The 23946-nt window shown below is 44.5% G+C and overlaps 2 protein-coding genes across 29 annotated transcripts in view; one reads left to right on the top strand and one right to left on the bottom strand.

Annotated features, from left to right (window-relative positions):
* Positions 1–5662, bottom strand: part of SETD3 (SET domain containing 3, actin N3(tau)-histidine methyltransferase) — a 78749-nt gene extending 73087 nt beyond the window's left edge. For 12 of the 27 annotated variants that reach the window (XR_014071197.1, XR_014071201.1, XM_081549780.1 and 9 more), the window contains exon 1: positions 5040–5224. The gene's annotated coding sequence lies outside the window, so the exon portion shown is untranslated. Of the gene's footprint in view, positions 1–1162; positions 1227–2405; positions 2557–2917; positions 3045–4798; positions 5000–5039; positions 5225–5495 lie in introns of those variants that run through there. The other 15 variants (XR_014071199.1, XR_014071198.1, XR_014071202.1 and 12 more) reach the window with 6 other exon arrangements.
* Positions 5663–5756: 94 nt separating this feature from the next.
* Positions 5757–23946, top strand: part of CCNK (cyclin K) — a 29630-nt gene continuing 11440 nt past the window's right edge. For both annotated transcript variants that reach the window (XM_081549790.1, XM_081549789.1), the window contains exons 1-4: positions 5757–5827; positions 19931–20180; positions 20865–20946; positions 22407–22538. In XM_081549790.1, coding sequence (XP_081405916.1) covers positions 19984–20180; positions 20865–20946; positions 22407–22538 — 411 coding nt within the window. In that variant the 5' untranslated portion in view covers positions 5757–5827; positions 19931–19983. The remainder of the gene's footprint in view (positions 5828–19930; positions 20181–20864; positions 20947–22406; positions 22539–23946) is intronic.

Genomic DNA, 23946 nt, shown 5'->3' with positions numbered 1-23946 from the left:
ACACACACCAAGATGAAGGTAGACCTATAAGCTGTATGTAAGTAAAATTCAATCTTTATACAGAACAAGTTGGGCTGTCAGATAGATAGATACACAGACACACAAACTTGAGATCTTTTTTTAAAAAATACAGATATTTCTTGCTTTCTACAATGTTTCTGCCGTATTTCCACTAATATACATGATAATTTTAGAGATGCTTAAACTATCTTTGATTGACTTTTCAATCCATAATAGGTGTACTTTTAAACTCCTGTTGAATTAAGTTATAACCACAATTAAGTTAAAATGAGGCTTCTATTTAAAGAAAGTTGCTCCCCAAAAAAACCTCTCTTTATAAAGCAAAGAATCATTCAGTATCATAAATAATCATTTCCTATTATACCTTTCTTAAAGAAAAAAGAAAACTGCTAAAGGGTGAAGAAACAGCTAGCTGTAATCTGTCAAGAAGTTACTTTCAAACCACCCACACTCCTCCCATAAGGATACTAGATTCTCGAACTGTGGAATTATCAGGTTTGGAAGAGACCTCTGGGTTTATTATTTGTGTTAACCCTCAGCACGAACATGTTTAAAATAATGACATCTAATGTTAGGTACCAGGTATGGTTGTCAAAGTGCTTTCCGAACCACAGCCAAATTCAACTCAAGGAGATTTTACTAATACAGATGGTCCCCAACTTAAGATGGTTCAGCTTAAGACTATTTCGACTTTAATACAGATGGTGCAAAAGCCATAGGCATTCAGGGGAATCCTTGAATTCTGATCTTTCCCAGGCTAGTGACACACAGTATGATACCCACTGGGGTGCTGAGCAGCGAGTCTCAGCTGCCAGGCAGCCAATGGAACTCGAGGGCAACCAACCAACACACTTGCCACCATTCTGAATCCAGACCACCATTCGGCTTTTCATTTTCAGTACAGTATTCAACAAATAACATGAGATATTCAGCACATTATTGTAAAACAGGCTTGTGTTAGATGATTTCACCCAACTATAGGCTAATGTCCGTGTTCTGAGCATGTTTAAGGTCAGCGAGGCTAAGATGTTTGGTATGTTAGGTGCACTAACTGCATTTTCAACAATGATATTTTCAAATGCTATCAGGATATAACCCCATCATAAGTTGAGGAAGATCAGTATAGACAAAACAGCCTTACTTTTCCACCAGCCAAATGAATAAGTGAATTCACACTTGGATTCAGAGCACATTTCTTGAGTAATCTGAAAAGGAGGGATAAGTTAAGACAGCCTTTAGGATAAGGTGATAATCAACTAAACCCTTGGTTACATAAACTGGTCTTCGGCTAGATTCGTGTGCTTTATTAAACAATAAATCCAAATGCAGTTTTAATCCAATTGAAATTATTCATGCTAACTGTCATGTTGTTTGTTTCCAGGCTGTTGAAAGTGTGTGAGCCCTGGGGCAGGTTCCCACACAACCTTCAACCTAACTGCCCCATTCAGGCATTCTCTGTATCAGGAACTGAGGTAAACACTTTACACACTAGATAAAGAAAGATACTGTGCCCACTTTACAGATGCTGCTGCTGCTAAGTTGCGTCAGTCGTGTCCCACTCTGTGCAACCCCACAGACGACAGCCTACCAGGCTCTGCCGTTCCTGGGATTCTCCAGGCAAGAACACTGGAGTGGGTTGCCATTTCCTTCTCCAACTTTACAGATGAGAAACCTCAAGTTTAGCGATAGACAGCTGGTAGCAGAGCCTCATCAGCACAGCCTGGTGTCCAACTTCACCGATGCCCAATAGTATTAACACGTGAGAGCTTAAAATTTTCCTCTGGCTTGATAATCAGTACCACTTTACCTCTCAAAATCTTAACTTCAGAGTTAGACTTCATCTTCCATTGCCAGCCAAGAGTGTTTGGACTTATCTTGATTATTTAATTAACTTCTAACAATACTTGGAAAGGACTTGAATAAGAAAAAATTTTTTCAAAGCCTCAACTTTGGTATTTGAATTTTATAATCATTTGGAATCATTTTTCTTCCATTCAAATTTATTTGTTGAAAATTGTCATTAGCTGTGTTTGTACTTCTGGTTTTACCAATCTGTTTATTTCTAAACCTAGAAGAAACTCCCAAAAGGAAATGGAGTCTACACAGCTAATCTTTGGCCTGAGTTACTGAAGGAATTTAACAACATAAAGGACTGCTAATCTTGCCAATTCTGTTAATTGACTTTTTTCCCCATAAGACTATTAAGTGACTTAGAAAAAAGGAGCCTCAACTCGTTTGTAATTTTAAAAAAATTATATTACCATTTTGTTAGAAATTTACTTTGAGAATAAACATTATGTAAATTATATTTGCAGATCAAAATATTTAACAATCTCCAATTCTTTGAGTTGGAAAGTGAGATGACATAAGGAAATCCAGGATACAGAAGTCCATTTTGCCAAGTAAGGTACCCTTTAACAGGCAATAACAGTGACAATCAGGAAAACTCGAAAGCAAGGAATCCTTAAACTAATATCTGTAAGCAGTTAAATACGACTCAGAATGAACCGATAGCCAAGATAAACACTTCTTCAACTGTAGCAAGAAAAAAGGATGCACAGGAAATCGAAATATTATTTCTGATAAATCAATGGGCCCAAATATATTACTTTTTAATTGAGAAAACCAGTTTCTAAAGATAAAAAACCTCCCAGTGACAGATATTTCTCAAACTGCATCAAGAAAGATACAGTATTACTAGTTACATTTCTAAAAACTACTGCAGAAGAGCGATAAAAAAAAAAAAGGATACTATATAATTCAAACATTTTAAGAGACTTGGAATGTCTCAAACTAGATTGATACCTTGTAAAAATAAAACAGAGAAACCCTGAGCCAGGAGTTAAGATTTTTATGCATATTTTTACTAAAATTCCACATGCCACAAACTAGGTACCTGGTTCCCATTGAATTCAATGATCATCTACTAGATATTTACTGCGAGCAACCTCCGTCATGCTATAGACAGCCTCTTCCAGCCATCCCGGTCTTTGTCATCTTCTAGATCATGAGAGCAGCAAGTTCTAAGGAAAGGTTGTGACCAGTTATCAGAGCTCTTAGACCAAAATAGTTTTCCAGGGGCTGAACTTTAGAATGGAAAACTTTCAGTATAACCTTCACAGCTCTCTCATTTTCCAATGGCTTCTAAAGCAAAGATTTAATCATCATTAAAATGTGGCCTACATGTTCACCACACGGAAGAGCAGCTTAGTGTTACCGTCTTCCTGACAATCTTATTGCACGCCTATTGACTGAACTGAAGTTTTCATGTCTACAGACACGCAAGCATAAATGTTTCATCTTCAAATTCAACATCATTCCTACTCCAGGGATCACTGGAGAAGAGACCAGAGGCAGCAACTATTTCACTCATTCAGACTAGAGTTTCATTGCATACATTAACTTACAATTTTGAATACATATATGTATATATATGACAAAGGGCAGAGAAGAAGGGGTAGCAGAAGGAAAACTGAGGTTGTTGAGGGCCCAATAAAAGTTGTTCTGTAGCTGTTTGAGAACTTGGCTTTGCACATTACTTCCCTAGGCCAGAGGAAAACTCCTCCTTTAAATGCTGGAACCTTTCCAAAATATCAATCACAACAGCCCTAGGGACTAATCTGGTAAGATGAGACTGCATGCATAGTAGCCCGAATAGACACAATACATCATGGCTCAAGTCTTTCCGAATTTTAATGGTGGAGAAAAGCTGCTTTTATTTTGCTATATTCTCAAGTTAAATGCATTCACTTCAAATAGTTAAAAAAAAAAAAAAACTTCTAAATAATTACTGGTTCCTTCAGTTTGGAAATAGCAGTGCGGTCATTTTGGAGAAGAAACATGGGCAAGAGATATCATTTGCACATGATAAAATCCACACTTCTGCCAGTTTTGACAAACCTATACAGCCCTTTAACTACACAGCAAGTTATGTTCGGATCCGTCGCTAAAGGGCTAATGCCGCAGAGGATGTTAAAAGCAAAAGTCACCTGTCAACGTACTTTAAAAGCACTTTTGCTTCTGAAACATCACCTCCTGCAATTGGAAATGCAACACAATACACTCCAAGCGATCCTAAACCTGTCAACACATAGCGAGGGCAAGCACTCCCCCCTCGTTCCCCCGCAGAAAGTGGCGCCCGACACACTAATCGGCTCCATTCTCCACCCGCACCCCCCACGCCCCCACCCTGGAGTAGAAACAGGGGAGAGGGGGGTGCAGACTTGCATCGCCAGGCTGGAGTCACGAGGAAGAAGAGTTTGATACCCCGGAATGACAAACTCCAAAGCACTGAATTCTTCTTCCTAGTAGGGCACGGAGCGTGGGGAACATGGCCAAGGGGCGCGTGGGAAGAGAGATGACCTATTTTCAACGACCGTTTTTATAACTGGAAAGTGAGGGAGAGAAGCGGGGCGGAGGGGGCTAGTCCCCGGCACCCCCGCGGGCGCCTGAGGTGTGGAGAGAGGAACACGAAAGCCACACAGCCCTCGCCCAAGCGGCGGGGTGACGACGGGAAGGAGGGAGGAGAGAGGAAGGAAGCGGGTGCGCGAGCCGGCTGCACGCAGGGCCGAGCCCACGGGCGCGAGAGGGACGGACCCCGGCCCCACCCGGTGCGCGCCGAGGGGCCGGGCATTCCTGCACCTGCTGCCGCCGTCTCGGGGCGGGCGGAGCGGGGGCCGGGGGGCCTTGGGCGCCGGGAGGGGATGAACGCGCCCCCACCCCCGCCCCAGCCCAGGGTAGGGCCGGAGGGCAGAGAGGCCGTGCGGGGCACGCCGACCTCGCCGGACTCCTGACGCCCAAGGCCCGACCCGCCGGGCCCCCAGGGCGCACACCGCCTCCCGCACTCTGGGCCCACAGAGGGGCCAGCGGGGCGCGGGCCTGACCACGGCCGAGGGCTGCCGGCCCGGGCGTGGGGCGGCCGCACAGCGCTCCGGGGCTGGCTGGCTGGCGGTGGCGGAGGGGAGCGCGAGTCGGCTCCGCGGGCCGCGCGCTGAGGAGGGGCCGCCGCCGGCACTCACCTGCCCACTTTTGCCCCTTCGCGCGGCAGCGGCGGCGCCACACTCCGCCGGGACCCACAGGCCACCTCAACCAAGCCCCAGGCGGCGGCGGTGGCGGTGGCGGCGGCGGCGGCGGCGGCGGCCGGACGGGAGGGGGCGGGACAGCTGCCTCAGACAGCCCCGCCGCCGCGGCCCAACCCGGCTCCGCCCGCCCCCGGCTCCCGCCCTCGAGCCGCCGCCGTCGCCGCCGCCCATTGGCCCGCGATTCAGACGCAGGGGGCGCGGCCCCGCCCCGCCGCCCCCTGACCGTTCCGCGCCGGTTCCTCCCCAGCCATTGGACTGGCGAACTCCTGGGTCCGGAGCCGCCGGCTCGGCCCCCCGCCAGCTTCCGGGCCATAATTGGCTAGGCTGAGCCCAGGTCCGGGCGTTGATTGGAGGACCGGCACTCCCCGCCCCCCCGGGGCCCGCCTCTCGCGCCTCAGTTCCGTTAGCAGGTTCGGTTGCTCCAGAATTCCCTCTCCTCCTCCACCATCCCCCAGGGGGCGGGACCGACGGGATGGGCGCTCTATCGGGCCCCTCCTCCCTCACGCCGCGACCGCTGACTCGAGGGGCGGAGCCCGGAGGAGACTGGCGGCTCTTTCCTCGTTTGAGAGAGCTACGTTCTTCTCATTGGCTGACCGGCGTTCCTCCGGTCGCTTGTTTTTCCGTCACAGACGCAGCGCGATGACGTAGCACCCCGACATTCCACGTCCAAGATGGCCGCAGTCGGCAAGGAGAGACGTCGCTAAGGGGCTTACCTCAGGCGAGGGGTGAGTGGACCGATGGACTTCGGGCAGCGCCACTTAAGTCCTGCGTACCTGGAGGTTGGGTTAGGGTATGGCCACCAGCCTCCAGCCTCTGGTGGAGCCTCTTCCTGGTTTCCGCTTTCCTCCGCTACCCCCCGGTGTGAATCAAAGTTAGCGGGCGATGGCGAGGCTGCGGCTTCCGAGACGCGCCCGGGGAGGTCTGAGGCGCAGGAGCGGGTCGGGGAACCTGGCTCGGACTCTAGAGCAGGTAGCAACCCACGAAGTGAAAGGCGGTTATGGTTCAGGGGCTTTTTGGAAAGTGGGGAGAAAGGGCCGGGGTCTTATGCACTCCCACACACTCAGCGATATAACTGCAGACTGCCCACATCTTTCCAGTCATTTCGCAGTGTGTCGGTCCCAGCCTTGGTAAAGCTTGAGTCTTTGCGTATTGTTCCACAGCTAGGATGCTCTGACTTCGGAGTTTGAAGACCGGTGCAAAGAGGGTGGGACTGGGAATGAGGAAAGCGCACTTCCGCGATTAATAATAGTTTCGTTCTTCCGTTCACGTCGTGCTTACACACCCTCTCCAGGGTGGTTTGGTTTATTACAGGAGGGATTGTTCTTTAAAAGTTGAGGCGTTGAGTCCAGAGGGATATCTCAGAGCTCTCAGATTACCCGCACAAAACATGGTGGTTAACGCTCCCGAAATTTGGCTTGCCAGTTAAAACGCAGCTTTCGCTAAATCTTCTAACATTAGGAACGACTGCTAAGAGCATTTAGTTGAAAGTGGCTTTTTTTATGTTTTTAACGTAAACTTGATGATGCTTGGGTATCTCTAATTCGGTCGTTAGAGATACCTAGCACAATGCCTTGCAATTTTAGCGCTGATTAAGGTTTGTGTGAATGATGTTGCTAGTATGAGAGCTGCACAAAGCTTTCTATCCTCAGCACCTAAAATACTGCCGGGATACTAATCTGTCCGTGTTGCTTAATGAATGTGTGAAAGTGAAAGTCTTTCAGTCGTGTCCGACTCTCTGCGACCCCCCGGACTATACAGCCCGTGGAATTCTCCAGGCCAGGATACTGGAGTGGGTAGCCTTTCCCTTCTCCAAGGGATCTTCCCAACCCAAGGATCGAACCCAGGTCTCCAGTATTGCAGGCGGATTCTTTACCAGCTGAGCCACGAGAGAAGCCCAAGAATATTGGAGTGGGTAGCCTATCCCTTCTCCAGGGATCTTCCTGACCCAGGAATCGAACCGGGGTCTCCTGCATTGCAGTCGTATTCTTTACCAACTGAGCTATCAGGGAATGAATGCATGGATGATGATAATAGTGGTGATATTCGTAGACATTTGGCTGGTTAAGAATCTTAGTGTTCTTAGATGCCTGCCTGTTGACTATGAATGTAATAGTTATCCAAGATTCTTTTGGTTTAGTCGGAATGACTACCATTGGTGTGTAATTTTAGTGGGTTTTTTTTTTTAACTGTTGTCTCACTTCGATTATCTTGTGATGCATTGTTGAAAAATATTAGTTGATTCTTGCATAAAAGCATGTTAAACATTTGTCTCATTTTATGGAACTTAGTTTGTGCCAACAAGCAATAAAGAAACATTCTAATTGTTAATGAGATTGTTACGTCTTAGGTGTCATTTCCAAAATTGAATGTCACAAAGAAAAAATGGTCATGGTTTGGCCTACAAAATAAATTAGTTTCAAGAGATTATATTTGAAAGCAATGGGTTTGCTAGGAATACAGAAGAAAAAATGTTTTCTGTTTTCTCTAAAACTAGGTCAAGACAAAACCGGGAAGGATTAAGGTCAAGGGAATAGAGATTATAAAGAATACTTAATTGGATTAAATCCAATTCATATTTTCAAGGTCAGATAAACAATATACCAAAATACTTACAGATAAGATTGTGAAATCATTGTTCATAACTCTTGAGGAATCTTAAAAGTGCAGTTAATGATAGAAGACTGGAGTCTGGTAAATGTGTCAGTTTTTGCAGAGAACAATTGAATGGCTTCGGATGCTAGAGCCAGTTGTTGGTGTTCAGTGCCTGAGTCATGTCCAACTCTTTTCCACTCCTTGGACTGCAGCACACCAGGCTTCCCTGTCCTTCACTGTCTCCTGCAGCCTACTGCAACTCATGTCCGTTGAGTCGGTGATGCCCTCCAACCATCTCATCCTCTGTCGTCCCCTTCTCTTCTAACCTTCAGTTTGCCAGCATCAGGGTATTGTCCAGTAAGTCGGCTCTTTACATGAGGTGACCGAAGTGTTAGGGCTTCAGCTTCAGCGTCAGTCCTTCCAATGAATATTCAGGACTGATTTCCTTTAGGATGGACTGTTTGGATCTCCTTGCAGTCCAAGGGACTCTCAAAAGTCTTCTCCAGCACCACAGTTCAAAAGCTTCAATTCTTTGGCATTCAGCCTTCTTTATTTATGGTCCAACATTCACATCCTTATATGCTGCTGCTGGTAAGTCATGTCAGTCATGTCCGACTCTGTGCAACCCCGTAGACAGCAGCCCACCAGGCTCCTCCGTCCATGGGATTTCCCAGATAAGAGTACTGGAGTGGCTTGCCATTGCCTTCTCTGATTTTTATATGACTACTGGAAAAACCATAGCTTTGACTATATGGACCTTTCCCAGCAAAGTAACGTCTCTGCTTTTTAATACACCATCTAGATTTGTCATAGCTTTTCTTCCGAGGAGCGTCTTTTAATCTCATGACTACAGTCACCATCTGCAGTGATTTTGGAGCCCAAGAAATTAAAGTCTGTCACTGTTTCCATTGTTTCCTCACTTATTTGTCATGAAGTGATGGGACCAAATGCCGCGATCTTTGTTTTTTAAATGCTGAGTTTTAAGCCAGCTTTTTCACTCTCCCCTTTCACCTTCATCAAGAGGCTCTTTAGTTCCTCTTTGCTTTCTGCCATAAGGGTGACATCATCTGCATATCTAAGGTTACTGATATTTGTTCCAGCAGTCTTGATTCCAACTTGTGCTTCATCCAGCCTGGCATTTTGCATGATATACTCTGCATAGATGTTAAACGAGCAGGGTGACAATGTATAACAACCTTGATGTATTCCTGTCCCAATTTTGAACCAGTCCAATGTTCCATGTAAGGTTCTAACTCTTGCTTCTTGACCTGCATACAGGTTTCTCAGAAGGCAGGCAAGGTGGTCTGGTATTTCCATCACTTTAAGAATTTTCCACATTTTGTTGTGATCCACTCAGTCAAAGGCTTTAGCATAGTCAGTGAAGCAAAAGTAGATGTTTTTCTGAAATTCTTGCTTTTTCTATGGTTCAGCGGACGTTGGCAATTTGATGTCTAGTTCCTCTGCCTTTTCTAAATACAGCTTGAACATCTAGAAGTTCTCGGTTCACATACTGTTGAAGTCTAGCTTGAAGGATTTTTGAGCATTACTTTACTAGCATGTGAAATGAGTGCAGTTGGGTGGTAGTTTGAACATTCTTTGGCATTGCCTTTCTTTGGGATTGGAATGAAAACTGACCTTTTCCAGTCCTGTGGCCGCTGCTGAGTTTTCCAAATTTGCTGGCATATTGAGTGAAGCCGTCTCACAGCATCATCTTTTAGGATTTGAAAGAGCTCAGCTGTAATTCCATCACCTCCACTAGCTTTGTTCCCAGTGATGCTACCTAAGGCCCACTTGACTTTGAATTCCAGGATGTCTGGCTCTAGGTAAGTGATCACACCATCGTGGTTATCTGGGTCATGAAGATCTCTTTTGTATAGTTCTTCTGTGTATTCTTGCCACCTCTTCTTAATTACTTCCTGCTTCTGTCAGGTCCATACCGTTTCTGTCCTTTATTCTGCCCATCTTTGCATGAAATGTTCCCTTGGTATCTCTAATTTTCTTGAAGAGATCTCTAGTTTTTCCCGTTCTATTGCTTTCCTCTATGTCTTCGCATTGATCCCTTAGGAATACTTTCTTAACTCTCCTTGTTCTTTGGAACTCTGCATTCAGATGGGTATATCTTTCCTTTTCTCCTTTGCCTTTCGCTTCTCTTCTTTTCTCAGCTATTTGTAAGGCCTCCTCAGACAACCATTTTGCCTTTCTGCATTTCTTTTTCTTGGAGATGGTTTTGATCACCACCTCCTGTACAATGTTACAAAGCTCCGTCCATAGTTCTTCAGGCACTCTGTCGGATCTAATCCCTTGAATTTATTTGTCACTTCCACTGTGTATGGGATTTGATTTAGGTCATACCAGAATGGTCTGGTGGTTTTCCCTACTTTCTTCAATTTAAGTCTGAATTTGGCAATAAGGAGTTCATGATCTGAGTGACAGTCAGCTCCTGGTCTTGTTTTTGCTGACTGTATAGAGATTCTCCACCTTCAGCTGCAAAGAGTATAATCAGTCTGATCTCAGTATTGACCATGTGGTGATGTCCATGTGTAGAGTCTTCTCTTGTGTTGTTGGAAGAGGATGTTCACTATGACCAGTGCGTTTTCTTGGCAAAACTCTGTTAGCCTTTGCCCTGCTACATTTTGTACCCCAAGGGCAAACTTGCCTGTTACTCTAGGTATCTCTTGACTTCCTACTTTTGCATTCCAGTCCCCGATGATGAAAAGGACATCTTTTTGGGGTGTTAGTTCTAGAAGGTCTTGTAGGTCTTCATTGAACCGTTCAAATTCTGCTTCTTTGGCATTAGTGGTTGGGGCATAGACTTGGATTACGGTGATACTGAATGGTTTACCTTGGAAACAAACAGAGATCATTCTGTTGTTTTTGAGTTGGCACCCAAGTACTGCATTTCAGACTCTCTTGTTGACTATGAGGGCTACTCCATTTCTTCTAAGGGATGCTTGCCCACGGTAGTCGATATAATGGTCATCTGAATTAAATTCACCCATTCCGGTCCATTTTAGTTCACTGACTCCTAAAATGTTGATGTTCACTCTTGCCATCTCCTGTTTGACCATTTCCAATTTACCTTGATTCATGGACCTAACATTCCAGGTTCCTGTGCAGTATTGTTCTTTACAGCATCAGACTTTACTTTCATCACCAGTCACACCCACAACTGATCATTGTTTCCACTTTGGCTCAGCCTTGTCATTCCTTCTGGAGCTGTTTCTTTGCTCTTCTCCAGTAGCATATTGGGCACGTACTGACCTGAGGAATTCATCTTTCAGTGAATTCTTCCAGAATTCATCTTTTACCTTTTCATACCATTCATGGGGTTCTCAAGGCAAGAATGCTGAAGTGGTTTGCCATTTCCCTTCTCCAGTGGACCACGTTTTGTCAGAACTCTCTGCCATGACCCATCTGTCTTAGGTGGCCCTGCAAGGGTGTGGCTGTGTTCCCTCCCTGTAGTTTGGCCTGAGGTCAAACTGTGGTAGCAGTAGTTGCGTTAGTGGAAACCTCCTTCAAAAGGACTTAGGCCAGCACCCTGCAGCTCCCAGGACTGTTGCATTCAGTGCCCCTGACTGTCGACTCACCTGTCCGCCAGAGACTCCTGGGCCCTCACAGGCAGGTCTGGCTCAGTCTCTGGGGGGGTCCCTGCTCCTCTCTCCTGAGTCCTGGTGCACACAAGGTTTTGTCTGTGCCCTCCAAGAGGCTCTTTCCCCAGCCCTGTGGAAGGGCTGTATTCAAATCCCACTGGCCTCCAAAGTCAAATTCCCTGCGGATCCTCAGTCCCTTTGCCAGATCCCTATATTGGGAAATCTGCTGTGGGCCCTAGAACTTTCGCAACAGTGCAAGAACTTCTTTGGTATAATTGTTTTCCAGTTTGTGGGTCGTCTGCTCAGCTGCTCTGTGGTAGGGCTAATGGCGACCTCCTCCAAGAGGACTTATGCCACACACTGCTCCTCCCAGTTCTGCTGCAGCCAGAGCCCCTGTCCCTGCGGCGGCCCCTGCTAATCCATGCCTCCGCAGGAGACACTCACACACTCACAGGCAGGTCTGGCTCAGTCTCCTGTGGGGCCCTTGGGTCCTGGTGTGCAAAGGGGTTTTGTTTGTGCCCTCTAAGCGTCTCTGGCGAATATGAGGTTTGATTCTAAGCATGATTCTGCCCCTCCTACCATTTTGTTGGGGCTTCTCCTTTGCCTTTGATGCGGAGTATCTTTTTTTGGTGTGATCCAACATTCTCCTGTCAATGGTTGTTCAGCAGCTAGTTGCAAATTTTGGTGTTCTTGCAGGAGAAGCTGAGCACACGTCCTTCTAGTCCGCCATTGAAGTCATACTCCAGAGATTACTACTAATCTATATTAAGATCTTTAGGATGAGCAAAAAAAGAGTTTCTGAGTACTTAGAAAAGCAGGCTCGTAGCTTCAAACTGGCGGAGCTTCCATTAGAAGAAAGCTGGTGACACAAATCATATTTCCTTTTGTTACAAGTTTACTAAACTGATGGGGGATAATTTCCTAAGGACACTGAACATAATCCCACTTCATATAATAGATACCAGAGGTAAATGAACACTGAATAAGGTCTGGTTAGATGGATTTATAGCCATTCAAATTACGAAATCCCAAATGTTGATCAATAGGTTGATGTCAACTTGAAGAGAGTTCTTTGGAGATAGAGCTGCAGGGCTCTGGTCTACTCTCACTCTGCTTAGCACTTTTTTTTTATTACCAACTTTAAATATATGAGGCATGCTTCTCAAATTAAGAAATGTACTCAAAATCTGTAGTGATAGTCAGCAAGTATGTTAGATGACAGATTCAAAGCCTTCTTAAAGGCTGAAATTATAGGCCAAAATTAACAAGATGTAGATTTGCCAAGAATTACCGAATTCACAAAAATTCAGTTGTGTGTGTGTTTGAGATGAATAAGACCTGACTTGGGTGGAGGGGAAAGGTTGTATGTTGTAATGTTCCATTTAGAGAAGTGAACTATAAAGTTTTCCCCAGATAGGGGAAAGGTGCTGTTTTACTCTAACGATAAATTGTGTTTCTCCCGTTTACTAACTGTGGGATTAGGCAAGTTGCTTCATGTCTCTTTGGCTCCATTTTCTCAGGGATAAATTGTGAGGATAAGAAAACATAGCTTGCGGGCATGCTGCAACTCAGCCAACACACAGTGGGCATGTTGATGAATATTAGTATATTCACTCATACTGTGCAGATCATATGAGGAATGTTGTTTTCCATGTTGATCGCTAGTGTTTAGGGAGGATCTTGAAACACTAAAAGCTGCATTGAGAAAGCAGAGCTGTTTCTTTACCCAGGAGAGAAGGGAGAAGAAACATTGTCCTCACCTATTTCCAAGTCAGTCAGTAGCTACGGGAAAGGTGTTTTAAAGGCAGGGGGCTGGGTGGGGGCTACGCAGTTGTTGAAAGGTAGATTTCGTTCATCCGTTACTCTGCGCCATCTATGTACCAGATCCCAGGGACGAATAGAACAGATAAAAATCAATATAAGTTTAATGCAAAAGTAATGTAAACACCAGTTATTGATACCTAGCAATACCATAGGCTGCTTTGTCAACTATGAAGGTCCCAGTGGAAGTGGCCAATTGAAAGTGAATGACCAAATGTTACTGTTGAGAGGCAGCCTGTGTACCAGACGCGAAAACTGAGTAGTGACTTTTACTGTTGATTCCAGCTTGTAAGTATCCGTAATTCTAAATGTTGAAAATGCATTTAATCTTTTCTCAGTTAAAATGATATATTTAAAGCACATTCCTGAAAGATGTTGTTAAAATGCCTTGACATGCTGCTTGTTTACGGAGAGATTTTTACTTTGTGGAGCTCATAAATCTCCCCGTCGTTTTCACAGCAATCATGAACTGCTAATGACGAAATTTATAACTCTAGAGTCTTGTGAAATAAAATTAAAGAGTAATAGGGAACAGGGTTTTAGAACCGAAGTTAGAACTGTTTCAAGGGATGACTGATTTAGAGGACTGTCTCTGTTCTATTTACGTGACTTATTTTCGCTGTGTTGCGCCTATTGTTCATCCTGTCCTGGAGTCTTAACAGCACATAGGGTAGATTATTAGTGTGGGTTTTGGCGATGACAGCAAGGTAAAACGGGTTTGAATTCTTTTCCATCCCTATTTGCTGCTACTGCTAAGTCGCTTCAGTCGTGTCCGATTCTGTGCGACCCCCTAGACGGCAGCCCACCAGGCTCCGCCGTCCCTGGGATTCTCCAGGCAAGAATACTGGAGTGGGTTGCCATTTCCTTCTCCAGTGCATGAAAGGGAAAAGTGAAAGTGAAGTCGCTCAGTCGTGTCCGACTCCTAGCGACCCCATGGGTCTGCAGCCTACCAGGCTCCTCCACCCATGGGATTTTCCAGGCAAGAGTACTGGAGTGGGGTGCCATTGCCTTGGAGGGTCTGGGGAATAATCCCTACTAAACTGTCCCTGACCCTTTTTTCCACTCCATCCCTCTCTTCTCAGCAGAGGTCTTGGCACTTTCCAAAGAGAATGGAGATGCTCTCTTATTATTTATTTTCTCCCCCTTAAATGATTTTTTAAAATATCTTTCTCACATTCTTCCTTCCCTCTGTCTCAGAGAAAAAGCAAGCTCTTTCTTGTTATCCCTAGGCTTTTTATTATCTCTTGGCCCCTTAATCGCGCAGTGGCTTGCTCAGCCTCTTCCAGTGACTCCTTCTGGCTTCTGACATCCTTCATTCTCCTTTATGCTGAAGAAGCAATAACCTGTTTTATAGCCTGTTCATTCTTTATCACCCGTGCAGTCTTCCTTCTGCCCTACTGCACCTCCAGAAAGTTTCTTCTATTTACACATGTGTATAATGTCTGCTGTATTGAAATACAATTCACATATCACACAAATCACTCATTTAAAAATGTACAAGTCAGTGAGTTGTGCAACCACCACTACACTGAATTTTTAATGTTTCATAACTAATCACCAGTCCTAGTAACCTTTTCTTAATTCCTGTCCTTCAATTTTTCTTTAGCATTTGTTGCTGTTGGCTACTGCCTCTTACTTAAAGCTGGTACTCCTTGATTTCTTATGTAATTAAGGGTGCAAATTTCCCTACCTTTGGACCATTCCTTCCCTTTCTGTCCTTCCTGCTTCCTAAAGTTCTTCAGAGTTGTGTCCCCGGCCTCACTCTCCATCCTTCTGTCTGTGAGCATGACGTTATCTGTCACTTCTGTACAGGTGACTCCCAAGTAGCTGAATCCTTTCTAGATGTCAGTAGCCCTGTTTGTGGGTCTGGTGGTTATTTCCGCACAAGTATCTAGTAGTTATAGAACCACCTTCTTTCCCTCCTCTATCGAAACCAACCTTTTTTTCACACTTGAAACATAGTAAATTAACTATGAAAGTGAAAGTCGCTCAGTCCTGTCCGACTCTTTGCGGCCCCGTGGGCTATACAATCCATGGGATTCTCCAGGCCAGAATACTGGAGTGGGTAGCCTTTCTCTTCTCCAAGGGATCTTCCCAACCCAGGGATTGAACCCAGGTCTCTCGCATTGCAGGCGGATTCTTTACTAGCTGAGCCACAGGGGAAGCCCAAATTAACTTTGCTCTCAGAGAAGGGTAATATGGAAGAGAAAAATGGGGAAGAGAAAGAATTTTGTTAACTATACTTCAATTTAAAAAACAAAACTTTTTCTCTTCCCCATTTTTCTCTTCAGTATTACCCGTCTCTGAGAGTAAAGCAAACTTGAGTCATCTCTTGCTGTCCTTTGCCTCATGGCCAATTGTGATGCCCCTCTTTCTCCCACTGCCGTTTGTGGGGCCAAGGCTTTGTTAGGCGTTGTTTCAACAGCTGTTACAGTCTTCTAACTGGTCTTCCTTCTGCGTGTCTCTAAACTGCCCCGAAGGTATCACTCTCCCCACCCCACCATGCTTGATTGTTTTCCTTGACACTGGGACTCCCTGACAGACACTGACATACCTGTTTCTCTTTGTGTCTGCCTAGAATGTAAGCTTCTGGTGGGGTGGAGAGCTTGCCTCTCTTGTTTCCTGCTGTGTCATTGAGGCCCGGCTCATAGTAAATGTGCAGAAAACATTTAAATAAATATGGAGACATATTTGAATGAATATGGGGAAAATATTTGAATGAACATGGAGAACTGTTATTTTAGTATGTCTTAAAGACTCCCAACTAGTGTACTGTGAATAAATTACAGATATGCTGAGATGTCAATCCCCTCAGCCAAGTGGCCAATTGCCCTCTGCTCTACAAGAATGCACACGAATGTTTATTACTATTATTAATAGTTGAAAACCAGAGACATCTCAAGTGTTCATCCACAGTGGAAAACCATTATATTCACAGAATAGAATACTGTTCAGCAGAGCTTCTCAACTTCAGCAGAGTTAATTCCTTGTTGTGAGTCTTCTGTGCATTAAAACAAATGCTCAGCTATATTCATGACCTCTAGCCACTGGATGCCAGCAGCAGCCCCCCAGTTACAACCAGCGAAACTTTGCCACATGCACATACCAAAACGTGTGCCCTGGGGGGCAAATTCACCCCAGGTTGAAAACCCCTGCTGTATAATAATGAGAATGCAACAAGGACGAACCCCACAAACATAATATTGAGCAAAAGAAGCCAGTTGTAAAAGAGTGATAATATCTCACTCCACATCCTTTAGAAACAGGAAAGACTATCGGAGAAGTCAAGATGGTGGTTATCTTTCCAGAGGTGGTGATTAGGAGAGTAATGAGAACTGCTGGGGTTTTGGTAATATTCTACTTACCAACTAACTGGATGGTGCTGCACAAACATGTTCATGTTGTGAAAATTCATAAGCTATACACTTAAAATCAGTTTACTTTTCTTTTTGTATGCTATAATGCCCGTAAGGCTGGCTCCTGAGTCCTTTTGTAACTTTGACTTTTAGGACTCAGGAGCTAGCCCGAAAGAGCTGTTTTCAGTGGCTGTTAACTGGACCAGTGGGAGCAGCAAATAATGGTAGTGGTGGGATTTTAACTCAAAGAGTAAGATAAGTATTGATGAGCCCATCCTTGTTTAAATACATGATCAAATAGATGAGGGAGAAGGAACAAATCTTTCTTACAAAAGAACTCCCAAGTGATGTTGAAGGAAAGAAATAGAAAATCACCACTAGAACACCACAGTAGTGGTTGCAGGCAAGATCCTCAGAGGAATGCTAAAATTGATAGGTGATACTTCTAGGAGAAACAGGTACTTTGCATACTAGTTTGCATTGCAAAATACTACCCCCTCCCCCCACCAGACGTTTATACTGCAGTAGTTTTGACATAGGTCCGCACACATTCTTCAGTACAATTCGTTCAGGCAGTGGTGCTTAATTCCCTTATTTCCCCTACCCTAGAGTGTGGCCTGGACCTTGGGACTCACTTTTAAAGAATAGAAGATAGAAAGTGAGAGATAGTAACTTACAGTGAGAAACTGGCAGACCCCATCGTAACCAAATGGACACAGTAAAGCAGCAGTAAAGCAAGTCATTCTGCAGTCACTTGCCCCCTCGTGTGATGTGATGAGAAGGACACTTTATGACATTCTTCCTCAGAACTCCAGTCTATTAACACGAAAATATCAGACAGACCTAAATCAAGGCATTTCATATCTTCTAGGACTCTTCAAAACTAGGGGATCAGGATAAACAAGGAAAACATGAGAAACGTATTAAAAGATACTAAGGAAATGTGAGCCCCCGAATGCAATGTAGTTCCTGGACTAGATCCTGGAATGGAAAAGAGGTTTTTGGAAAAATTCAAAATCCAAATCAAGGCTATATAGTGTAGTTAGTAAGTTTCCAAAATTAATTTTTTAAGGGAAGCTGGTGTAGGATATATGAAAATTCATCTTTACAACCATCTTTACAACTCTTCTATAAATCTAAAATTATTTTTAAATAAAAGGTTGTTGTTGTTTTTAAGTGAAAGCCATATAAAAAGATGTACTCAGAAATCTTGTTCCCATCCCAGTTTTTACCATTCTGTTCTCCTATTCCCTATTGGTAACCAGTTTTTTGATTAGTTGTGTTTTTTTTGTTTGTTTGTTTGTTTAAGTAAAGATATCTATTCTTACTTCCCCTCTTTTCTTACATAGACACATACTAATGTTAGTAACCATGTATGCTGATTCTGGAAATTTCTCCACACCCATAGTTAAAGATCTTTCTCAGTCTGTCATAATAGCTGCATGGCACGCCGTTTGTGTTAATGTACCATATTATTCAGCTAGTGCCCTAATGATGGGCATTTGCATTGTCTACAGTTTTTGCTGTTATAAACAATACTTTGAATGATCTTGTGCACCTTTGTCTTCTATTTGTGATGATATTGTTAGAGTAGATACTTCGAAGTGTAATTGCTAAATCAAAGAGCAAATGCTGCTGCAGTTTTGACACATTGCCAAATTCCCCTCTGTGAAAGTTGTTTCATTTTGTTCCCCCACCAGCAACATATGAGATTACTTGCTTTTCTCTGGCCTTGCTAACAGAATATATTGTCAAACTTTTGGGCTTTTTACCAATCTGATGGGTGAGAAATGATATCTCAGTACGACATCTGAGATATACCATTTTCTGGATATATTATAAGATAAAGCAAATATATAAATGGTACAACTGAAGATGAAGTTTTTCAGTGCAAAGGAAACATATTGATAGATACACACATTTATAAATGAGATCAAAGATTAAGAAAAAACCAACTCTTGATTTTACTAAGCGTCTGATTATGAACTCTTCATATATACTGAGGCTTCAGTGAACCAGTCTCCCCCGGCCCCCACCCATTGCCCAGTTCAGTCACACAGAGTGTAAATTAGTTCAAGAAGATTACTTTTCTCCAGGTAGTACTTCATTCTTCCTGTTGGAGGAAGACCACGTTCTCCTTAGAGCTCGCAGATGCAAGGAAAGCAGTCCGCCCCCTGTCACTTTTCCGACCAGAGATGAGGTGGCACGCAGGAGAAGTTAGGTTTCCAGATTAACTGAAGGCCCTGGCCCAGGCCTGGCGGCCTGGATGCTATTTTCTTGCTAAACCAGACCAATCTGGTTCTAGCTGCCTCTTTAGAACCTTTTCTCTGCCCTGTATGAAAATTCTTGTTTTCTGATCCAATTTATAAATGATTTACATATTACAATGATCTCTAGGTGAGAATCCTTATTTATTGTTTTCTTTTCTTAGCTTAGAGGTTTTAGAGAATTCCTTCATTCTGAATGAAAGAGAAGGGGATGAAAGCAAGAAAAATTTAAAGGCACTTCTTCTCTCCCTTATAGACCACCTCCCTGCACCCTCTCACCCCAGATCACTACAGCCATACCTGATCTACATTGCTCTGTTCAGTGGCTTGTTCAGATAGTAATTCATCCAGTATGGTGGCTTTTCTAAGTGAAAGTACCTAAATGGAATCAAGTAAACTGAAAAAGGGAAAATTTGACTGGATGCTAGATGGCAGAAATGGATAATTTTAGAGCAGAAATCTTTTGGATTAGGACAGACCTAGGTTTTACTGAAGAATAGAATGTAGACCAGCATGAGGGAGCTAGGTCTAATGAAGAAAGGCAGAAGAAAATAAGACAGAAATGCTCTTCCTTTTAAGCTATGAAATATGGGATTTATCATACTACGGGTCCCTTAAGTGTTAAATTGTGTTTGGAGATGAGCCTGGGCTTCTAACTGCCAGTCTGTGCTTTAATAAGGTGTAGAGCGCCGAAGAATTGATGCTTTTGAACTGTGGTGTTGGAGAAGACTCTTGAGAGTCCCTTGGACTGCAAGGAGATCCAATCAGTCCATCCTAAAAGAGATCAATCCTGGGTGTTCATTGGAAGGTCTGATGTTGAAGCTGAAACTCCAATACTTTGGGCACCTCATGCGAAGGGTTGACTCATTGGAAAAGACCCTAATGCTGGGTAGGATTGAGGGCGGGAGGAGAAGGGGACGACAGAGGATGAGATGGTTGGATGGCATCACCGACTCAATGGACATGGGTTTGGTTAGACTCCGGGAGTTTGTGATGGACAGAGAGGCCTGGCGTGCTGCCATTCATGGGGTCGCAAAGAGTCGGACATGACTGAGTGACTGAACTGAACTGAACTGAAGTGTGTCTTCTATTGGAAATTTTTTTTATCAGGTACAAATCTATGAATGTACATTGTTTATAATGATGGAGATTGTTAAATGTGAGGTAACCCTTTCCAACATTACTACTTCTTTTTTCCTCAGGATTCTAACATTTTTCCGAAAGTCTTTTGGAAAGAACAAGTCTACTTCAATAAATGAAGGAGAATAAAGAGAATTCAAGCCCTTCAGTAACCTCAGCAAACCTGGACCACACAAAACCATGTTGGTACTGGGATAAAAAAGACTTGGCTCATACACCCTCGCAGCTAGAAGGACTTGATCCGGCCACTGAGGCCCGGTACCGCCGAGAAGGGGCACGGTTCATCTTTGATGTAGGCACACGTTTGGGACTGTATCCTGTTTCTGTAATCTGTGATAAATGGGCTCCCCACCACCACCACCACCAAGAATTAAATTAGGCATTATAGATGAAAGAGTAACATCCCTGACTAAAACAGTTTCAAATATCTTTCTTGTTTAAATGCTACTTCAGATTTGCGTGGCTCCTTAGGGTTTTCTGTTTCCTTTCTACCATTTAAATGTGTAGACTTAGCCACTGAGCTTGTGACCCCCAGGATGGAAAGTAGCACCCACTGATCACAGATGAAGTATTTCTAAAGGATAGTGAAGCTCTGCCTAATTAAAGTTTCTCAGGTGGCTCAGTGATAAAGAATCCACCTGCCAATGCAGAAGATGCAGGTCCAGTCCCTGGGTTGGGAAGGTCCCTTGGAGGAGGACATGGCAACCCACTCCAGTATTCTTGCCTGGAAAATCCCATGGACAGAGAAACCTCGCAGGCTCTAGTCCACGGGGTCGCAAAAGGTCGGGCACAACTGAGCACACAGCACACACACCTTATTAAAGCACAGACTGCAGCTTGTACCAGAATCCTGACACCTTGAGACTCCCGTTCACCTGCTTTGTCGCTGATAATGTTTGCTTTCCCACTTCTCTTGTTGTTATTGTTTGCTTTTATTGTTTTTCTGCATTTAACGAAGAGGTAACTCTTGGCCAAAGTCCTTAACCAGAACAACAGACACTATGACACCCTGGCAACTGGAATAATTTATTTTCATCGGTTCTATATGTTTCATTCCTTCAAGCAATTTCCAAGATACGTAAGTATTTTAATTCTATTATAATTCTCTCTCATGTGTTATTATTTCTACATAGTTCAGTGGACAGATTGTAGCCTCTCTTATTATATTTTCCAGGAAATATTCATTTTTGTGTGGTATATACTATATATAAACAAAATCAAGTTCAAACTTTTCTTTTCCCCAACTGACTGTATTAAAATATTTTTTGACTTTTTTATTTAGGTCAATATGAACCATAATCATGTTGCACTTAGTATACTTGACTTCCTTGTTACTTTTCCCGAGATAAGATTGGCCTTACGGTTGAGACCCAGCAAAGGCCAAGATGGCGTAGGAGTTCTTTGTTCCATGTCAGTGAGTCTTCAGTTACTCTTTAAACCTGCTCTGTGGGAGATTCCACCTCAAGTGGTTTCCGGTCCAGGAAGCTGGGCTGGTGAATACGAGGCACACAGTCAGAGTGAGGCCAGGGGTGAGGCACAGAAGAAGACTAGCGTTCCGGGGGGGGTGGTAGCTGCATCATGGAGGAATGGGGGGAAACGCCAGGGAGGAGGTGCCAGCCCTGAGATAAGCCTTGGCGGTAAGTGGGACCTTGCTGTGCTGAGATGAGACAGAGCACTCGTCCACCAGAAACCACCCTGAACCAAACTCTGGGGCAGGCGGGCAGCCAGCCAGGAGGCCCGTGGGCAGGAAGGGCATGGTGGGACTCTGGGTGGAAAAGTAGTCTGAGCTAGACTGTTGTGAGCCTTGAATTCCAGACCGGGGAACTGTGACTTTAGTAGGTCAACTGACGCGATGGGAGGGTTTTATGAAGAAGACATATTTAGACATGACAGGAAGTTAGTCTGCTGGGGCTTCTTCCTTTTGCTGAGATTTACTTCGTTTTGCACACATTTCTTCCTCACTAGTTTGTGATATTCTCAGGGGAGAGACTGTGTCAGCATCTGCTTTGTACTCCAGCACGGTACCTGACTGCTGTGTGACATGTGGTCAGGATTCTGTGAATGGAGGAGCACGTAGAAGAGCCAGCAGGCAAAGGAAAGCTGGAGACAGAGCAATGAGAAGGTCCCAGTGACGGAGGAGCTGGGCCAGGAGTCCGGCAGCAGGGGAAGGAAAGAGAGCACGGGCCGTGGTATGGGGTGAACGCTTTCTGTAGCAAGGCTACTGATCAGGGAGGCAGTGTCTCTAAGAGCACAACGTGAAAAGAAAGCTTGTTTTTGTGACTTTTTCCATCTACATGACTTACGTGGCATTTTATTCAGAAAACTATATTTAAAACAATTTGTGAAGCCAAACTGGAGGTCGCAGGGTGGACTGTTTGTATGTGGACCTTCCCTCAAGCTTTTCGAGCACCCTAGTGGCTGTGAATGAGAAGGGCAAGACGGGAAGGGAGGCGCCCCGGTGGGTTGTGAAGGCCCCAAGTCCTCCTGTTGCTGGGTGAGCCTTGATAGTGAGATCAGGAGCTTTTGTCTTCCTCTTAGGTGACAGGAGCTTGTTGTCTCTTTCTGGCTGGAAAAGTAGAAGAAACACCAAAAAAATGTAAAGATATCATCAAAACAGCACGGAGTTTATTAAATGATGTACAATTTGGCCAGTTTGGAGATGACCCAAAGGTAAGAATCATAACTTCCTGTGCTCAGGTCTTGATCCCTCAGGGCAGAATTGTGACAGAGTTCCTTGTGTTGACAATGCCTGTGGCCCCAGTATCTGCCAGTCCCTGGAATCCCTAAGAGGCCCTTACACAGAGGATGCTCTTCCTTGCTTCTGTGAGTAAGGAGGGGGGTAACGTACCCTACACTTAGGTGGCAGCTGCTGATGTGCTGTGTCGGCTTCTGAGCCCTTTGAAGGCAACAGCACATAGAACCAGTAGCACCAAAGTTCTCTCGTGGCCATTAGCACTCTTAGGCCCAGAAGCATTTTGGCTTGTTGGGTTCATCTCTAGCTGGCTTCTGGGTAGACAGAAAGTACAGGTGCTGTATGCACATGTGCTGTGTGTCTTTTGCTTCCCAAGAATGGTGCAAGATGCGAACATTTGCGGACACCCGGATTAAAAGACTCTCCATCTTGTCCCTTCCCCACAACACCTGCTACTGTCAGGAAATGGTGGCAAAATAATTATACACATTCTTTTATTATGTTCTAAAAAGACCACTTTCAAGGATTGGTAGCAGCTTTCCTTCTCCCCTGTTCTTGTCAGGATCTCCCATTACGATCCTTATAGCACTGATGAGAGTTATCCTTTATGACATTTATCACAGCTCGTAATTACATAGATTTTTTTTAACCAGGTCATCACACAAAGAGTATTCCTTTTCTCAGTTGTAGTCTGTGAGAGCTCAGACCCTGTCTGTTCTGCCTGATGCCTAGTGTTCTCTCCTGGCCGGACAGAGTAGACGTTCGACAGATACTTGTTGAATAAATGACAGACTGAGATTGTGGGGAGAAACTGAACCACAGAAATGCAAAGCTGACCCAGACGGAGACGTTTGGCGCACCCACGGCCCTGTTTCTCCTAGTCAGCTGGTGTTGCTTCCCATGGCAGTCACCCTCCTTCCACCCCGCAGAATCTGTGTGTGTGTGGAAAACACGTGTGTTAGTTTCCCTTCTCGCTTCGAGGAGGTGGCATAGGCCAGATTGCTTTCGCACATTCTGTGGTTGCGATAAATGGCGGTCCTTTGTGTAAGTATTGTCAGCGTGGGTAACCCTATCCCTTGAACTTATTTATAAATCCATTCACCTGTTTATAAAAATGTGAACCTATGAGAACTTCATAACTAACAGTGGTCAAAAATGTATTTTTTGAAAGTAATGTAGCATCAGATATTTCTGATGCCATAGGTTTTTGATTTTCATGGAGCACGGAGACTGTTGTAGAAATGGATTGTGCTTTAGTCAGGTCTGGTCACAGGGGCAGAAGGACCTGTGCCTAACGAGCCGTGGTTACTCAGGAGGAGTCGCAAAGATCTGGAAGCTGCAGCCGCTGGTGTGTGTTGTCCAAGGCGCCTTCGCAGGAGTCCTCTT

The sequence above is a fragment of the Giraffa tippelskirchi genome, chromosome 12 (assembly GCF_054371585.1).
Source record: "Giraffa tippelskirchi isolate mGirTip1 chromosome 12, T2T-mGirTip1v1.2.pri, whole genome shotgun sequence".
Classification (NCBI taxonomy): domain Eukaryota; kingdom Metazoa; phylum Chordata; class Mammalia; order Artiodactyla; family Giraffidae; genus Giraffa; species Giraffa tippelskirchi.
The sequence above is the reverse complement of the archived record's forward strand: the minus strand, read 5'-3'. Positions and strand labels throughout refer to the sequence as shown.